The sequence below is a fragment of the Magallana gigas genome, chromosome 10, assembly GCF_963853765.1.
Source record: "Magallana gigas chromosome 10, xbMagGiga1.1, whole genome shotgun sequence".
Taxonomy (NCBI): Eukaryota; Metazoa; Mollusca; class Bivalvia; order Ostreida; family Ostreidae; genus Magallana; species Magallana gigas.
The window spans coordinates 6,415,281-6,434,393 of NC_088862.1; the positions used below are offsets into that span (position 1 = coordinate 6,415,281).

Genomic DNA, 19,113 nt, shown 5'->3' on the forward strand with positions numbered 1-19,113 from the left:
GCTCATCATAACTTTGCATACTTTTTGTTAGTTTTATCTCACTTTTTCATTTAGATTATTTTATGACACACACTACAAAAATATTGAAAATGCTTAACAACGATAAAGGACACCCTATGTCAAAATTTTGATCATTGACCTCATATAAATTTTATGCCAGCAGAGTAACGTCAATATGCTTAGTTTAATACTACACATGTTTTAATATTATCATTATTCAGTTTTTTGTTAAATTGAATAAAAAAAAATGACCTACTTTTTGGAAAGCGATAAATAACACTACCATGAAAGGTCTATGACACACAATAGATGGTTTTTTAATTATCATCAGTGGAATTTGTTTTCATTCTGAGTAAACCTATACCTTAAGTCGTAAAATAATCACATCCGCCATATGATCGGGAGCTCGTGTTAATAAGGAGCGATATGCCGCATTACCTTTTATGCATGTTTTGTACACAGACTTTGTAAACAAATGAATTGCATATGAATATACAGATATGAAACAAAACCACCGCTTTACAGCGTTCATTAAGCTAAATATACCATCAAACTAAACTAAGCAACTTTAATTAAGAGACAATCTAAAATTAAGCTAAATATACCATCAAACTAAACTAAGCAACTTTAATTAAGAGACAATCTAAGGAAAACGACTCTATTTTGCAAAGAAAATGTTTGTTGAAAATCGGAATTTTTGTTTAACTTCGTCGATAAAGTTCGTGAATATTTTGCAGTTGTAAAGTGCAATGTATATAATGATAAAACCCAAGTACATAAATCACTGTATCTATGTCACGTTGTTAAATGAAGGAATCTCTAGCAGCGGACAAAACGTTATTTCTGAGATTACCATTTGGCTGAACGATGTTTTAATCGAGAAAAATTTAAGAAATTATACCTTTAAAAGTTCTAATGCATGAACATGTATGTCAAAATAATTAGTGTCATGTTACATTGTACCTAAACTAGTTTAACATCACTCATATATACATAACCCTTAGTTTATCCAAACACATGTATTTATATCAAAATACCGTATAAAAATTGGCAAGCAGTGCAGAAAAGATAACCAATACGTGATAGAAATGAAAATTAAGCTTTTGCAATTGACACAGTATTATGATATATTTACACTTGCAAATGTTTTCCCTTATATAACACTGTTTGAGCAATCCGCTGTTATTTCTGCATAACATCATTATAGGTCAAGAGGTCAAAGTAGCGCATGAATAATATAGGTCACTACTTTTTCTATGTACACAAACTAATCGACTTGTGCTGAAAGACACCTATTAGATATCGTAATGAAAACATAATTAAGGCATAAAAATAAATGTATTTGTATTTTGTTATACAAAGTTTTATTCATTCATTCTCATAAAAAATATAACATTAATTGTGGGGATAAATGATTCATGTTAGATAAAACGTTAGGCATGTAAACAGAATGTTTATGGTTCGACGTCGTAACGAGGCGTTCATGAAAATTACAATCGTAATTTGTCTAAGGAGTTAATTCAGTTAAAATTCATTTCCGATTTTATTACAAGCCTCGGTCAAAATTGCAAACGCAATATTACAGACCTTTCGTACATTCACGGATCACGGTCAAATTTAACTCCTTGTGTTTTCTGTCCGATTTGTTCCGTAAAAAGATCATCGAAGTTAAAATCCCTTTCCTCTATAATGTCGGAGGAAATCATTCTGCTCTTGAATCTGATTCTGCGATATATTTCCCCCTGAAAACGCCTAAGTATACTCTAACTCAACTTTCAATCGCTTGTTTTTAAATTTCTAACCGCTCTACGACTTCAACACATGTGGTACTATTCCGCCAAGCTTCAATCAGTTTTTTCATTTGTACAAGTGAATTTTCTTTTCTGTTTCCCTTTTTAATGATAAAAAAGTGTTGTCTCCTCAATAGTAGTGTCATATTTATTTATCACAATAATCAAATGCTTGCAACATTGTTGCACTATTTTTTGTTACGTCATTTTAATCGAAGCAGCTTTCTATAGGTCATCACAAAAGAGAAAGTATGGAGCATTGTTAGTGTCATAATTTGCAACAAATGTAAATATAAGAAATAAGGTATCATTTTTGGATGTCTATCGGGATATAGATACGGGTTGGTACGTGATCAAATCTTCCATAAAGCCCTTCGGGCTTTATGGGATTTGATCACGTGACCAACCCGTATCTATATCCCGATAGACATCCAAAAATGATACCTTATTTCTTAAATATACGGACGCCACTTGATGAGGGGTTATCAGACCGTGTTGCCCTTAAGTAGGCGCAATACGTCAAAAATAAAGATTAAATTTCATTACACGCACCTGTTTATTTCACAAAGCAATACTGTTTCTTGCTTCATACGTATAGATATGAGAGTTTATTCACAATAAATTTCATCAATTTTCACATTATCAAACTGAACAAAAATAGTCATATTGCTTTTAAACCATGCAACAGTTTATCTTAGTTGTTGTGTTGAATATCTTACCATCCCACGATTTATAACATTTACGATATCAATACAACTATTTATAAACATGCTTATAAACTAAGTTAATTATTGATAATGACTCAATCTGTCTTTTTAGTCTGTAATAATGCCATATCAAGAACACGTTTTAATACACATCAAATGAGCCCTGATATCTATACTTTGGGTACCCTGATTTTAGTAGCGATCATAATGTAAGCATCTGCATTTGCTTTTACCCGAATTTCATCATACATATGGCGAAGGATTGACGCTTTGAATACGGGCAAAATAATTTTCAAATCAATGAAAAAAGAAAAAAAAATGAAAAATGAAAAAGGACTATAAGAGAAGACAACGACAAACAGCTCTGAAACAAAGAAATATATCACCAATACCCCCTGCAGCCCAAATATATTACCAACTGGTGGATGATTACCAGTAATCAATGTCAATACGCAAGTTCCGAGTTCCGCAGGAGTTATCTCCCGTAATTGCAACTCGCGCGTTTGGAGGTGAAATAGTTGTGCGTCATTAGCTACGGTGGGTACAAATACGCTCGACATCGTCTGCATATAACAACATGCCGTATTTTAGCTGTTGTGTGCCAGAATGTACGGCTTCGAAACGAAAATTACAGCAGTTAGATAAATATCCTTGGATGAGAGATGTTACGTTCATTTCTTTACCTGATAGGCGTAAAAACAGACGAGAATATTTACGATGGTTGCGGCTGATTCGCCGAGAAGTTAGTTGGAAAACGACTAAATATACGAGAATATGTTCCCGTCATTTTGCCCAAGGTGAAACTGTACCAACACTTTTCCCCTACAACAACTATAAAACATGTGCACTAAGGTAATTATTATTATGCCCATGTTATATGTCGTTTTATCAATCATGACCCCCCCCCCCCTCCCAACATCAAACAGTTAAGGCACCATTCGTTGGCTTTAAGTCCATGTTGCATAATTCATATTATAATAAAACATAATGATAATAATTTATAATAATGAATCCTTATACTGTCAAATATTAGATACTTTTTAAAAATAATACATTAACTGGCAACTACATTACACTGTATTATGTGTTGTGTATGACTAAATACTATGTATTATTGTGTAAGGGATTAACAATTATCTTGCCCCTTTAACAGATCCACAACAAACTCAACAAGCTTCAACAGTAATGTTGATATTCCCTCCAATCAAAATAATGGAGAATATGCTGATTTTACCAATCTGTATGAAGATGACAATGTTCCATATTTGGTTGGTGAGGTGGACGCTCAGTATACAGAGCCTAGTCCAACAGGTTAGTAGATTTTCATGTATTACATACAATAAACCAGTACATGTATTTACGTACAAAACATATACACAAATGCATATACATACAGTGATCGATCAATACTTTGCACCTCTATTTCATTTAAAGAATATATACACACTAAATATTACTTATACAGATTCAGTCGAGAGTACCGGTATTCAGATGCTGAGTGATACAGAACGATGGATGCCTCCAAGAGATCACCCCTATTGTGATACTGGAAATAATGAGCCTATCACCATTTCCTCTGAATGCCAGACAGACATTTCATTCGTTCAAATGGAATATATGGAAAGATGTGTGAACGACAAAGACTCATTTTTTAGAGAGGTCTTTGTAGAGAAGGTTACAAGTTCTGATGCGTCTGTCCGACAATATACGGGAATTCCGTCTATAGCATTATTGTTTGGCTTATTCAATATTATTTATTCAAAATGTTCAAATTTGAAATATTGGAATGGTCCCAATAGTGCAAATGAAAAAAATTATCAGCAAGGATCAAAAAACAAACCAGGACCTTCACGTAAATTAACCTTATTTCATGAATTTATACTTACACTAGTTCGATTTAGATTAGGCTTAGTTGGATTTCTTTTGTCTGATATATTTGGAATTTCAAATTCACGTGTTTCACAAATTTTTGTTACCTGGATAACATTTCTTGCTACTTGCTTTGGAAAGTTAATAAAATGGCCAAGTAAACTACAGGTTAAAAAGTACATGCCAAAATCTTTTAGAAATACCTATCCTAAAACTAGAGTAATAATTGATTGCACTGAATTTTTTTTCCAAAGACCAAGATCCCCATCTGCTCAGTCTGAAACGTACAGTACATACAAGTCAAAAAACACTGGAAAATGTTTACTTGGAATTTCTCCATCAGGTACATTTATTTTTGTCTCCGATGTTTATGGTGGAAATGTTTCCGACAGGTTTATTACTGAACATTCAAATTTTCTTGAGTTAATTGAGGAGGGAGATGATGTCATGGCTGATAGGGGGTTTACTATTAGAGATTTGTTAACAAAAAGGAAAGCCACTCTGAATATTCCGCCATTTACAAGAAAATGTACATGGGGCAAGAAAAAAAGATTAAATGTTAATGAAATAAAGCAAACAAGAAACATTGCAAAGGTGCGCATACATGTTGAGCGAGCAATTCAACGTTTGAAACTGTTCAAGCTTTTGGGTAATAATATACCATGGCATCTGAAACCAGTTGTTAATCAAATGGTAAAAGTAGGTGTCTTTCTGTGTAATCTGATGCCAAAACTAGTAAGAAAATGAATTCAACAACATCATTGTTTATGATTTCATGCATTTATTTGTGTAATGAAAAGCATTTTTCAGTTTAATATTACAGTATATATATTTTTTTGGAAAAAAATTATGATATGTCATCATATGCATAATTTTGAAAATACAATTAATCTTCATCAATGTAAAAAAAAGGATGAAGACAATTAGAAGTCTTACTACCTTGTGACTGTATTGAAATTGTTTTTGCACATGCTACAAACTGATTTCATTAATTCATATGCGCCATTTACAAATAATTAAGTCATGTCCCCTAAGTCTACAAACCATCCATAAAATGCATGAAATATCTAGCAATAATTTTTGCACACACATATGTATATTGAAACAATTGTGTTATATATATTTACATACTAAAATGTTGTTCATTTTCAAAATTTTATAAATGATATTAGTGCAATATATATATTAAGTATTTTTCCCAATAGTTAGACTTGCTGATTGACACAATCAAGTCACATTATTGTAATTATATGTATACATGTTCCAAAGAGATTTAAAAATTGTATACATTAATAAAGATTCAAACAAGAGAATTCAGTATTCTTTTTAACAATTTTGAATCATGGAGATGATGAAATCATAGAAAGGAAGCATTAGGAAAAACTGAAAAATACATGCTTATTAGGATACTTACATGTACTGTACATTTTATGCGTGTACAGTACATGCATAAAATGATTTACATAACAGTTTATGTACATGATCTAATATTGATTCACAGAACATTGTAGCTGAATCAAGAAAATGTGCAGTATCATTTTGTGTAAATATTCATACAGACAACAGTCTTGGGACAACAAATTTTTCATAAAATGAATTAATACTTTTCAAACATTCTGCCCAGAACTGTGCATTAAACTCAATTCTTTCAACATGAATTTTGTGTTTACAAGCTGCTACACCCTCTAAGTACATCACAAAATCACAATACAATAAATCTGCAACAGCTAACTGGCACTGGATCTGATAATACCATGGAGAGGTATGCTTAAGCCTCATTTCATTATTTGAATCTAGAAAAATGTGATAATTTTCTCTACAAATTTGATCCACAGTGCAATATCTGTATTTATATGGACATTTGATTTCTAATAAAGTTTTCCGACAACAATCACAAGTAACAACACCATCAGGACTTGCAGCAATATGTGGATATTTTGGATTTACCAAAAGACCTGGAATTTTTACATTGTGTTTACAGTGATCAGTTTTACATTGAGTATCATACAATTCTCGTGCTAATGACTCTCTTTCTCTCCCATATAAAATTGCAGGACTTGAGACATCTAACTTTTCTGTTAAAATCTTTTTAACAATAGAGTTGTGGACATTGTCTCCTTTATATTTAACAACATCATGCACAATTGATGCAGTAACTCTGCCTACTCTATACTTAAACCAGTTCACATTTTCACTCTGACCCTCAGTTAAAGTGTCAATCTCCATACAAGCTGACTTATCTATACTTTCTTGCATAAATTTGACAAATGGCATACTACATTTACTTTGTCTATATGATAAAGCAAGTAATGGTACAGGTTGAGGTTCATTAACATTATTATTATTTGTACAATCTTTGTCTAAAACTTCTATGATTTGTGTATCATAATTCTTAACAAGCTCAAAAATTTCCATTTCAAAATCATCATCTGTAACATTTTCCTCATGAATAGGATGATAAATATGTGTGTAAGGATAGACCCTATTAATGTCAGATTTACTAATATCATCAAGTTTTTTGGGCTTCGACTCTCTTCTCGGCTTGTCCCACAAACACTGGACATCTGTACATGTTGCTGTGTTTCTGTCGGTATGCCGCTCACTCCACTCAACTAAGCTAAACAGGAGAGCTACGACATGTTTACAACCACCGTCATCCCTAAAACAGAGAGCGGGGTAACCTTAAAATTTAAGAATATATATGATTGATATACAGGGCTGCATGGTTTTTACCTAAGTGATTACCCATGGTCAGTTCAGTCTCATTAAATGATTTCCAGTGCATAACATATCTTACTAATAGTAATTAAATATTTATATATGATATAAATGTAATTTTAATTCATAGAGTAATACAATTTTTCAGATTTAAAATTGAATCATTGATAAATCACAGCTTGAATATATATGAAACTATGGTTATACATGTAAGTCACTTGCAACAAAATTTTTACACATATAAGACTTTAATAATAGTCCCATCGTCGGAACCCACGGGTTTTCTATCCGTTACACTGCTTTTGATAGAAAACCCGTGGGTTCCGACAATGTAATAGCCCATTATATGTAAACATTGTAAGCCCTACATTTGAAATGTGTAAATACCCCTTGAGGGTCCTTCCCAAAGTGATTACTGAATAAATAAACATACATAATGTACCAGGAATATATATTGATAAACAATGCAAGTTTGAAAGAATAAAAACTAATTTTTATAAAAGCTGATTGATCATAAAAATTAGAAAACTATGATAATAGAAACTTACGCTGTACATTCACATCCAGCTGATTTGATGGTGCCATTGCTGTCAGTCAAACACCAGACGAAGTATGGCTTTTCACTTTGCGAAGTTTCTCTCAGACACTTGGCTCGAATGTACATATGGTCTTCGGGTAATGTATGGCACTGAACGGCACTGATATGGTTGCATTTAAACAATCTATACCCCCTCTCTTGTTTGTAACACTTGGTGCGGTCTGCTGTCCACTGGGCATTAGAGAGTAAATGAACGAAAATATCTGCACAAACTATGTCTGGCATGTATGACAAATCATATGTCCAACTTTTCAAACTTACATCGCACACAAATGGAAAGTTTATCACTCGATCTTTAAGGGCAACCGTAGAGCGTTTTCTGAACGAATCGATGGCGTCGTCTTTCTGCGATATAACCGGTAATTTCATTTCCGATGCTTTAATAGCGAGCTCTCGAAGTTGTGACACATTATAGTCGGTAACAGTGATTCCTCTTGCCAACAGAAATGGCCTAAGCTCGGGTTTGAGCATGTTTTTAACATCACTGACAACACTCGATTCCGCCATTTTATTCGAAGCGTCCTTGGATATTTGTACCCACCGATGCGCACTCAACGGTATTAAATGTACCTCCCTTACTAGAGAGCAGGTATCTCGGAACTTGCGTATTAAGGTCAATATCTAGTAAATGATTCCAGAGTGTCTTTTTGGTGCTAGAACCATTATGACGTCATAATTGATTTGAAGAATCTTTTTCCCGTACTTTACGGCTTTAAAGAAATTATGTAGAAAATTAAACAATTTCTTGACATTCTATGTTAAATCATGGGAAAAGTAATCCCGGTGCCTATATTCAATTTGACATCACTTTAATGAGGAGGCCAAGAGCTTGTTTAATTCCATTCTTAGAGAGACTGTAGGCATTCTAGATATATTTCATTTGTCCAAAATGGACAAAACTCCAGAATTTCTTCCTCTATTCCTTCATATTTCATTAAAAATGACAGTTTAAAACATGATTTTTCATTGTGTTTACCAAAAATTATAGCCCCGGTACACCCTGCCAAACAAAGCTATTGTTATGAAGCATCATCGAAAGAATTTATATCTTAAATTTTATGAACCTGTAGGCACCTTTCATTTACTAGATCTTGACCTTAACAACAACTGCTTTTGTCATTTTTACACTATTTTATTATCAGCAATAACTCATTCGTTTTTACGTGCAAGACAATTACGTGTTTACATTGCCATGATCCTATATATATATATATATATATATATATATATATATATATATATATATATATATATATATATATATATATATATATATATATATATATATATATATATATATATATATATATATATATATATATATATATATATATATATATATATATATATATATATATATATATATCATAGCTTACTTTTGTATTCCAGTACAAATCTAAATTTACTTAAATCGAAACCTAATGAAAAAATTCTATATAAGAATAAAGGATTTGATTAGATTAATTTGTATTCACATTTACAAGGTAGATGTTTTAAAGGAAAAGCAATAACTATGCATAGAAATAAATTAGGTACTTACACATTTCCTTAGTACAAGAATGGAGGGAAAATCGCAATTAAGATACACTTAAAGCTGTGTGCGAAGACCCTGAAATAATGCTGTACGATGCTTAAATGCAACAAAACTGTTCCTGATCTAAAAATATAAGCAACTCATTTGTAACCTTTTCCTGGTCTTTTCTATATAGTGGGTACACCTGTTGGGGCATTAGGCAGGTATCTGGATATTAAAGAGTAAATAAAGAATATTCGCAAAACCGATCTAATACAAAGTACATGTACTTAATTTGAAGATAATAAATTCAACAAGTCAAAATTGATTTCAAACTATTGTTGAGAGTTCACACAATACCATACATGTAATCAGCGATCCCAAAAAGACCTCTGCATCTATCGTAAAAAGAAACCGGTGGTTTGAAAAAGCATCCAAATATGGGGATCTTTTTTACAATACCAAGAATTTTTCTGGCCGAGAACACACGTAGTATTTCATGCTCAGGGTTTAATAACATAATCGCGTGACTAAAAAGGGGTCTGTTTTCTTCTCGCTTTTTCAATATAAATACGTAGTTGACAACCAAGAAAACCCGACTTAAATTCAGTTCATTTCGTTGATAATATATTGTGATTATATATCTATTCATTTCATGTAAAGTGTATGATATACACTCTAACATGAATGATGTATTTGGTACATGAACCCCCATAAATCCAATTTAAACTAAATAGCAGAAGCATCAGGCCTTATTTATATATTTTTATGGGTCTTCTGCGTCAAAATGCCAAAGGATTGCGTTAAGAATACGCAATTTTTAATAAAAAAAAACACCCTGAGTTTTACGCTAATCGGGAGCGGCAATGGTCTCCCCTTAGAAGCATGCATTTTGCAAAGACATCAAACAATAGTATTTGTTTAGTATCTTGTCTAAATTAAACATCAAGTAATAAAAAATGCACCGTATGTCAATAAATTATCATTTTAATGGTAAAAAAATCATCATAACAATGATAGCATAATTTTAAAATGACAGCTTAGGTTTTTAAAAAATATCAAAAGTACCGATTTTTAAACATTGCCGACGGTGTTACCTTTCCTGATTTTGACGACAACCAAGGAAAATTACCCTTTTAATTGATAATGATAGTTTTGGTGCAATACCCGAGTAAGCTCATTTGACGCTGATAATTGCGCAGTATATGTATGAATCTATAGTGTTACTATGTCCTAGTTCTCGTAATATTACCTATTCGCCGTTTAGTGAACAATAGTATTTATTCTAATAGCTCGTCAACTCATTATTCTAGAAAGTCACGTGACAGGGCAAAAGGCCATGTCTCTCGAGGAACAATATCATATGTAACCTCTACGGAAATCTAGGGATTTTCATTTTAAATATACGATATAGTCAAATGTGATGAATCAAAAATATAAAACAAACTTCCGTCTATGATTATATGAAATAAATAAGAGAAATTAAAAAATCAAAACAATTACAAATGTTAGCTTGCAGAAAGTCAAAAACACCCATTAGTAATTATCGTATTTTGAATAATTATATGTTTTTCGAAAAAAAAAGATTTATTCCCCCAGAAAAAAATCAAAATTTCCCTACGGCGAAGTCCTCGGGAAGTATGATTTTTTGGGGGGTTATAAATTTTCATATTTCACCTCACCATCATGCAATTTTTGCACAATGTTCCTATAAAACTCTATATCATGAATACATCTAAGATAATTGTATACTAGAATAAAGTGAAATGGATAGTAAGTTAATGGTTTCAGCAGTTAACTGTAAATTGATGTAAATTTTAGTATATTGTACTTTTTCTTTATCAATTATGGTTGGTTATTGAAAGAACATTGTATAATGAACCTGCATACTTATACAGCTGTTTTTCTCACTTTTTTTAACTTCTTAATTTAGTCTTCTTGCATGATATCTTGCATGCGTAAAATTTGTCCGTTGGATTAACCACAGACTTAAAAAGAAAAATAGACAATACTACCATCCTGTGTCGTGTATATACTAATGTGGCATTAAGTATCTAAACTAATGTCATTTAAATCTGGCCCTGTCTATGAGATGCTACAATATTTGTTTCCTGATTCTTTGTTCCATCTTGGTTATTGGAACTGGTCTATGCCGATTGTCTAGAGCGTTGACACAATGTGCCCTTGATACTTCTCTTCTGAGGAGGTGCTCTTTCGATCCAAACGTTTTTTAATATAATCTGTAAAAGAAGTAGTTTTAATAGCATAGTACGAGACGTCAACATTCTGCTATAAATCAGTTAGCTTGCACCTGCAGCTGACGATTCGCTTGACTTCAACTTCTGAGACAACTCTTTCACTTTGCCTTCCGTTAGGTAATTAAACACTATGAATCAAATTCTCATTTTGATTTTTTGCTTGCTGCCTGGTTATACGTTTTCATTAAAATGGAGCGAAACTTAATGTAAACTATTAAAACAGTGAAAGTTCTTTTAAAATTAAAATGTGTATAAAATTGGTTCATGCTAGTAGAATAGTGAATACTTCAGTATTGCTTTACCTTGCCTCTATCTGTGCATAAAAGTAATGCATACTTATAGGTCTCCAGTCCCGGAGTCTTTTCTTATGTCTGTCTTCAGAAGTCGGCCCTTGAATACTTTCTCCAGCTCCTTGTAAGCATTAAAGCCTAATAATAATACTATCATCTTAATATTAAGTGCAAGTTTCATGTTCACCCTTTTCCACTCCATCTCATTATAAGTAAATATAAATACAAGCTACTTATAAATGAAACATATTTCATTTATTTATTTGTGTTAGATTTATGACTAAACAAGTATGTTATCAATAACATTTTTTTTTCCAATTACTAATGTACAATGTTTTGCATTTTCAAATACCACAATTAATTAATAATCGTACAAACCTGTAGTATTATGCCCAAAGTGTTCAATGCATGCATGTTTATAAGTATGTCACTCTTATCTTTTGCTAACTAGAAGTACATTCTAGTTCTAGAGGTCATTTTTTTAAAATCTGATCAAAACAAGTGCTCTTAAAAATTATGTATTTTCTTGTATAAAGTATAAAATTTGCACACACTGTATCATCGGCAAATGACGGCTTATATATAATGATTACATCATATGGAATCAACTTTCACCTAAATGACATCTATAGCAAAAATCAACACTGATAAGAAATAAATAGTTATTATGTTAGTTACTTGTAGAATTTATAAACAAACTCATCTCAATTATATTTTAACTAAATACTGTTATGATTGGGTAGCAATAAAATATAAATAATATCTCAAATACACGTATTCACAAACAAATTTTAAATAAAAGTCCTTAAAATCTAAAATTTGAATAACTTACAACAAAATTGAATGATCTGAGACATTGTTGAGAAGCACTGTACACTTGTTTATGTTTGTAATATAGAACTGTTAACGTTTGTGTTATATTCATATTTCATTGCAAGTTCATAACATTGCTGGATGTTAAATGTCATTTTCTCCGATATCCAGTGCGAGATCAAATGTTAGATAACTTATGGTCATTATTTCGATATTGTTGATCTTTGGTTACGAATTGTGTATTCAAGGTGGTCTCTATTGAAAGACGATCAACAAGTTCTTTAAACATTGATTACAAATCAGTATTAGGACCAAGCACTTGGGTAATTAATTGATACATCAAATCTATCATGTGCGTGATCACTGTTTGAGTTTTATGAAAGAAGAAATTAGAAATTTGGCAACGAGTTAGTTTAGTTAAGATTAGGAAACACTGAACACAGGTTGATCACAAGCGGTCAAGTCACATCGGTACTAAGAAAGTTAAAAAGTACTGGAAATCTCATAGAAACCGGTTCTGTTTGATGGAATAGCCAAGCGCCATTTAATTATTTTTTTTTTCTTATTACAATTATAAATTCTTTTAAGGTACGAATGTGTTATTCTAGTCATCTTATCGTTAGCAATATAATTTGTAAATTAACGCAACTGAACTGCAATATTGTCTGACGTAATATTTTAATAGTCATCTATTATTTTTTTGTTTAATTTCTTGTTTATTATCATAAGAGTTGTGGTTTCTTATTATCAAAATTATAAGTCTACACAACTTGTTTTCTTTTAAGCCGATAAGTTAAAGACACAATGGTTGAAAACAAGAAGGATAAATCCTTCCCACACAAGCCAAGAATCCCTTGCAAACCCACTAATGTTTTTCATATAACAGCTGTTTGAACTGATTGAGGTGACAAAAAGATATAATGTTAAATATGCTTTGTCATGTATTTCATGATTTTCATCCTGCATTGTCTTCCTTGTCTGGATCAATATCATTGTCACAGATTATATGATGGTTTAAGTCGAAAGCCTTAATTGCATGAATTCTAATATTGTTAACAAAAGAATTGTTTCTTTTATAAATGTCTTTATTGAAATATTGTGCACTGTTGAATTACAATATATTTCAGTTTTGATTAGAACATTACATATCCATGGTCAGAGTCTAAATATAATAACTTACTGTACTCTCTCGTTATCGTTTGACAGTAATCAAGTTGGAACCAATCTCCGAAACGGGATACAAATGTACATATATAATATTTTGTCTGGGATTTAATACTCAAATTGGGGTATATTTAGAGTGCAAAAATTAAAAACGTTTTATTGAGTAGTTTTTGTAATTAATCCGCATACATGTACGTTTAGCAATTTTTCTGTAAACCAATTACCGAGTTAATTTGATTGTTAGTAGGTAAACGTCGATTTATTCATGAATTACATAGTGTATTTTAGGATATTGTGGGTATGTTGTGTCCACACGATCCACTTATATCAGGTCCTCTACAAGATGTTTTACAAACGCCCATGAACGTTTGGAAATACTATCGAATAAATTTTACAATTTACTTCTAACTTGAAAAAAATACCCCACACTCACTACCTCTCTAGGCGCATTAGAGAATTTTTGCCAAGGGGTTTAAACTTACAAAATTTCCGGGATGGGGGGAGGTTCCGGAAGTTCATCGCCCCCATCAATTTTTCGATTGTATGGCGGATGTGTAATCAACAAAAAGCTAATTTACAGAATTTATACTACAATCACATATATCGCATAAGACGTTATTATTAATAAAAGAAACTTTCAACAAGGATTTCCTGGTCTGTTTTAATGTTATTGGCTGAATCCAGTTTTTATATTAACAATGCACTTTTATCTGTTTCAATGAATGGAGAGATGAAGTCATCTGTTATAAATTCAAATCAAAATCTTTCATTTGGGTTTTATTTATCAATTTCATTGTTTTCTTTATCTGATACCTTTTATGTGACAAAGAAAATGTAAAGATAAGAAGCAATCTTATTACAAACATATTTTAAAACAAAATAATACAGATGCCAATGCATTAAACCACACAAAAATCCCCCCAAAAAGCAACTAAAAAATTGACATATGAATCTTTAATTTACTTCTAAAACAAAAATATTGGAATCATCAATACATAGGTGGAAATATCGTATTGTGTATTGGCGAACTGTGACGAACTGCATGTACAATCATCGTGTATTGAAGGGTTTTTCGAGCTGGTACACGCAAAGAACTGGAATCCATTTCCTTCATGCTGCTGATTTGTAGAGTTTGATAAAGAGCAAAGCCTTATTTTAAGATGGAATTCCTTTTGTTACCATTAACCCGACCGGAATTTGTTAATATTGGGCCTGTCCCAGAACAGATGAGATGTGTTTTATAAAAAAAGAGCCTGGCGAAAGAGAAAAGTCGTCTATCAGAGTTTCCGAACTGATGAATAAATTGACTTTTCCAAAAATGTAATTGACAAATTGTATTCTTGAACAGAATTTTACGCTGTTTATATAGATTCGGAATCGTTCAAGTATGGGTTTGCTGAACTGGTTGATAAATGCAGGCGAGATTCTTCAATGGTTGCGTAACGTGGGCTGTCTACCTCATCCCTACAAACAGATAAACATGTAGACTCAAGTTAGATATGATTACATGTATGTCTGTTATTTACATTCACTGTGTATTTTTCTTCATTGATTTTTGATGGGTTCTTTTTAAAGGAAAATAAACATATTTTTTTCAAAAACGTATCTTTGTGTCTTCAACTAATATAATCATTTTTACAAAGTATAATATCACAAAAAATAATTATAAATCAATTTACTGATGTACTTTAAAGTAACCAGTTTGACTACAACTATATATGAATTAGTTGTACATACACATAGAGAGAAGAAGTGGTGCCATCAATTTCTAGGTAACTGTGTGAGTTAGGTACAGGCTCCTGTGGTCTATTGTATGGTAGACCTATGCAGCGGAAAAGAACCATTTTCACAAAATATGACAGTCAAGAAATCGTGCATCAATGTGCTAAAGCTTATTAGCCACATCGCTTATCTATTTACACTGCAACTGTATCGATGTTGATAAACCATTTAAACACTTTGATTGTAGAGAATTCTAAAAATAGATGACTGTAGCTAAAATTCAACTTTTTCATAAGTTTCATTCCTTAAAGGTGTCTACCATATATTCATCTTTAGGTTTTGAACTCAATGTGAAAAAGGACACCCCACACACACTGGCTGGGGAAAAAATCATTAAAAAGTTTACCTCCGGTTGTAATGATCGGGTCTTCGTATGTTGGATAGCCCTGGTGTTTTTGTCTGAAAGTTTAACATAAAACGTCATTCGATTTCTGATGGTTTGGTTTTTTCGCCTGTATGCTTGCGTATACATGTATGATACTAGTGTTTGTAATGAATGTCTTGCTTATGTACATGTATTTTGCTTCCAAGGTAGAACTTGACATTTAATGTTCTTGAAAGAGAATCCTTCACTAATTAGAAAGAGGAGAGGAGGATGGTAGGGGATGATTGTGATGTAAAAAATATTTTTTTTTCTCTTGTAAACATTGTATTCATGAACAAAACAAGTATAATTATTCCATCGTATTTTGAGTAGTCTTTTTGGAATATTCTGATTCTCTGAATACCAAATTTTGTAGTTTCGTTGTTGAGTTGAGGATAATTTATTTAATAATATGGCGCGAATGGTATCAAAGAATTATTGTCCGCAAATTTATGTGTCGTAGAAATTGTGATTTCACTAGATCCACAAACAATGGTGTCCACAAATATTATTGAAATCACAGTTAGTGTCCTTACCGTTTGTACAGCCAGCAACCGATGAAAAAGACTCCAAACGCCAATGATATGATTGAAATCATTACAGCTAACGGTAACAATACTATTACAACCGATGCTGTAAATACACAGACTGAGTTAATATATACATATAAATGCATTAAATGTGTCATCAATACGTTGTTTACTGAAGCAGCCCTTACACCTGTATATCTAAGCCAAAAAAGTACGATAATGTTTTTAAAAAAATCATACGGTCATTAAAAAAAATCAGTAGACCATCGAACACTTCAATCACAACCAAAACAAGTAGCATTAATTTAAGCATTCGGATGAAATTTAATTCAATTCTTTTATTCACTCAAGACCAGTTCATTGGTATTTGAGGTTCAAACTCAGTATATAAAAATGTACACAAACACAGTCACGGATCACATGTAAAGTAGGAGTAAAGTTTACAATACAATAGGTTGTTAAGGTTGGTTTCTGGAAGTACAGACTTTGAAAGTGTTCTTAATAAATACGAAATATTGACAAGTATTTTAGTTTTTCTACATTAAAAGTATTCATAAGCTCGTTAAATTTTATAATATTTGGGTTTTCATGATATCTCTTGGACAAAAACATTGTTCTATCGTTTACAAATTGTGCACATTCTAAAATGTAATGAATTCATATCCAATACTATTAGAGTCACACATTATACATTTTCTTAATTTTTTTTCAATATGAAACATCAGATTTTAAATTCTTTTTATCGACCAGTTTGATTCGTAAGCAATGTAATTTTGTGTAAATTTTTTTAATATGAATCATTATATTTAGAGGATAGGTAGAATGACACCAAACAAAAGGGATAAACACACTTTAATTCCATGTACAGTTTATTCTATGTTTATATTGTGAACAAGTATGCATGAATAAAGTAAGAAATGTAACGACTTACTTGATGACGTTGTCACTATGACATCAGGTGCCGCAGTAGGAGTGGAATTCCCTCTTTGGGTGAAACAACTCCCACTGTTTTGTTGACAAGGAACTCCTACCGGACAAACACATTTCAAGCTGCAGTACAAGCCATAAAACCCAGTCACACAGCCGTAAATACACCCGTTATAACCACAGGGTTGTAGACAGCTCGAACACTCTTTCATACTCGTCGTGTTCGAATCATCCGAGCCGCAAAGCAGGCCCGTGTACCCAGCTTTACACCCGTCCCGACAGAACAAAGTAGTTGGTGAACAGCTCCCGTCTCCTCCACATGTATCCGGGCATTTGTCTTGGCACAAGAGACCCGCGTACCCAGAAAGGCAACCAGTTTTACAGATTCCGTTTGTTTTGTAGCACGTCCCGTTCCCGCCACATTTTCCACAGCTTAGACTGCATTCTGATCCGTAGTAGTTCCCGGGACACTCCGAGTCATAAAGACCTACAACCATGGAAATAAGTTTTTAACAGGGCTGAATGGTTATAGCCATTTTTAGGCTATACGTACCTCCTTGTCAAGAAGAGCGTTATATATATAGCTTTCAGGAAATGTTAAAATCTTAATGCTAAATTATTGGTATTTTCCTGTACTGAATGTTAGATTATGGCCACAATTATCATATGCCAAAGTTTAAGGCAGATCTGATGAGTAATTTGTTGACCACCCAGCCTCTTTAAGTAGACGGAGTGGTCAACAAGTTATTAATCGAACTTTCCCTTTTATTAAGCACAAAAGATACAGTCTATATTTTTCATATAGTATAGTATAGTATAGGGCGCATGCAGCTACACAATATTTTTCTCTCTACAGTATATTTATACTTTAAATGCCTCGGGCTTAATCAATCTAACTTAACAGAACAATAGAAGTTCATACGTCTAACAATGTACCAAAACTACCGGAAAATTGATGTATGGGGAATGAGATATGACACCTACACTTACCACTACCCTAATTACCTTCAATTTTTAGATATGATTTTTTTAGCTATAAACTTTATTCAGCAACGGAAAAAATCTAAATATATAAGCTTTAAAATTTAGATACGTGCACTTTCCTTTATCCCTATTCAAAGCTCTTTGAACATAGTTTAAAAATGGCGACGGATCATCCAACCGTCTAGTGGTTTGAATAGGCAATTATTTATAGTCTTACCTAATAAACATGTGTTTATTCAAAATATATTGGAGTACCATTAACTTTGTACCTTATAGTTTTCACAAATAAACTGGTTATAAAAATATTTAAACGTTACAAAGGTTTTATATTCACTATGTTGAACTTTGAAAAAAGAATTCATATTAAAAAAAACATAACGTTACCCTGAATGGCTTGGCAGTGAAGCGCCAACAAAATCAAAGCAGTAATCATCACGCGACACTTTTAATAAACTTCTTAGTCTCGGTGTAAATCATTATTTTAAAAATGTATTATTTATTAGTCATCATTGCCGGCCAAAGCGGATTTTAGATATATTGTATTAAGATGTACTTTACAATACTAGTATGATTGAACACAAAGCGACAATTGATGACTAGCTGAATCAGTAGATTTGTCGTACTAGATTGGAGATCGGGGTTCAAAGAGGGACTGATTCACAGGCAGTTGTTCCGGTAATAAAAGTTCATCCGATATAGTAATATTACAGGATGAACTTTTATTTGAAACAAGTGCCTGTGGACTGATTTGATTCATCTTAAGTAAATGCCTGTTTTTATTTAGTTTTGTTAACTTTCACAATTCA

General features: G+C 32.2%; 2 protein-coding genes and 1 long non-coding RNA gene across 3 annotated transcripts in view; 1 reads left to right on the forward strand and 2 right to left on the reverse strand.

The window, feature by feature from the left end:
* The window catches only part of LOC117683449 (ankyrin repeat domain-containing protein 17-like), a 199,767-nt gene that overhangs the window by 28,372 nt on the left and 152,282 nt on the right, over window positions 1-19,113 (reverse strand). The window lies entirely within an intron of this gene.
* On the forward strand, window positions 2,947-4,816 carry LOC109619433 (uncharacterized). The gene is made up of 3 exons (XR_010710139.1): window positions 2,947-3,349; window positions 3,651-3,808; window positions 3,963-4,816. It is a non-coding gene; the product is annotated as an uncharacterized lncRNA (long non-coding RNA).
* On the reverse strand, window positions 5,214-8,289 carry LOC117687711 (uncharacterized). The gene is made up of 2 exons (XM_066073344.1): window positions 7,633-8,289; window positions 5,214-7,025 (listed from the first exon to the last, which is right to left on the reverse strand). Exons 1-2 carry the CDS (start codon window positions 8,187-8,189, stop codon window positions 5,918-5,920), a joined length of 1,665 nt encoding a protein of 554 aa, XP_065929416.1. The 5' UTR covers window positions 8,190-8,289; the 3' UTR covers window positions 5,214-5,917.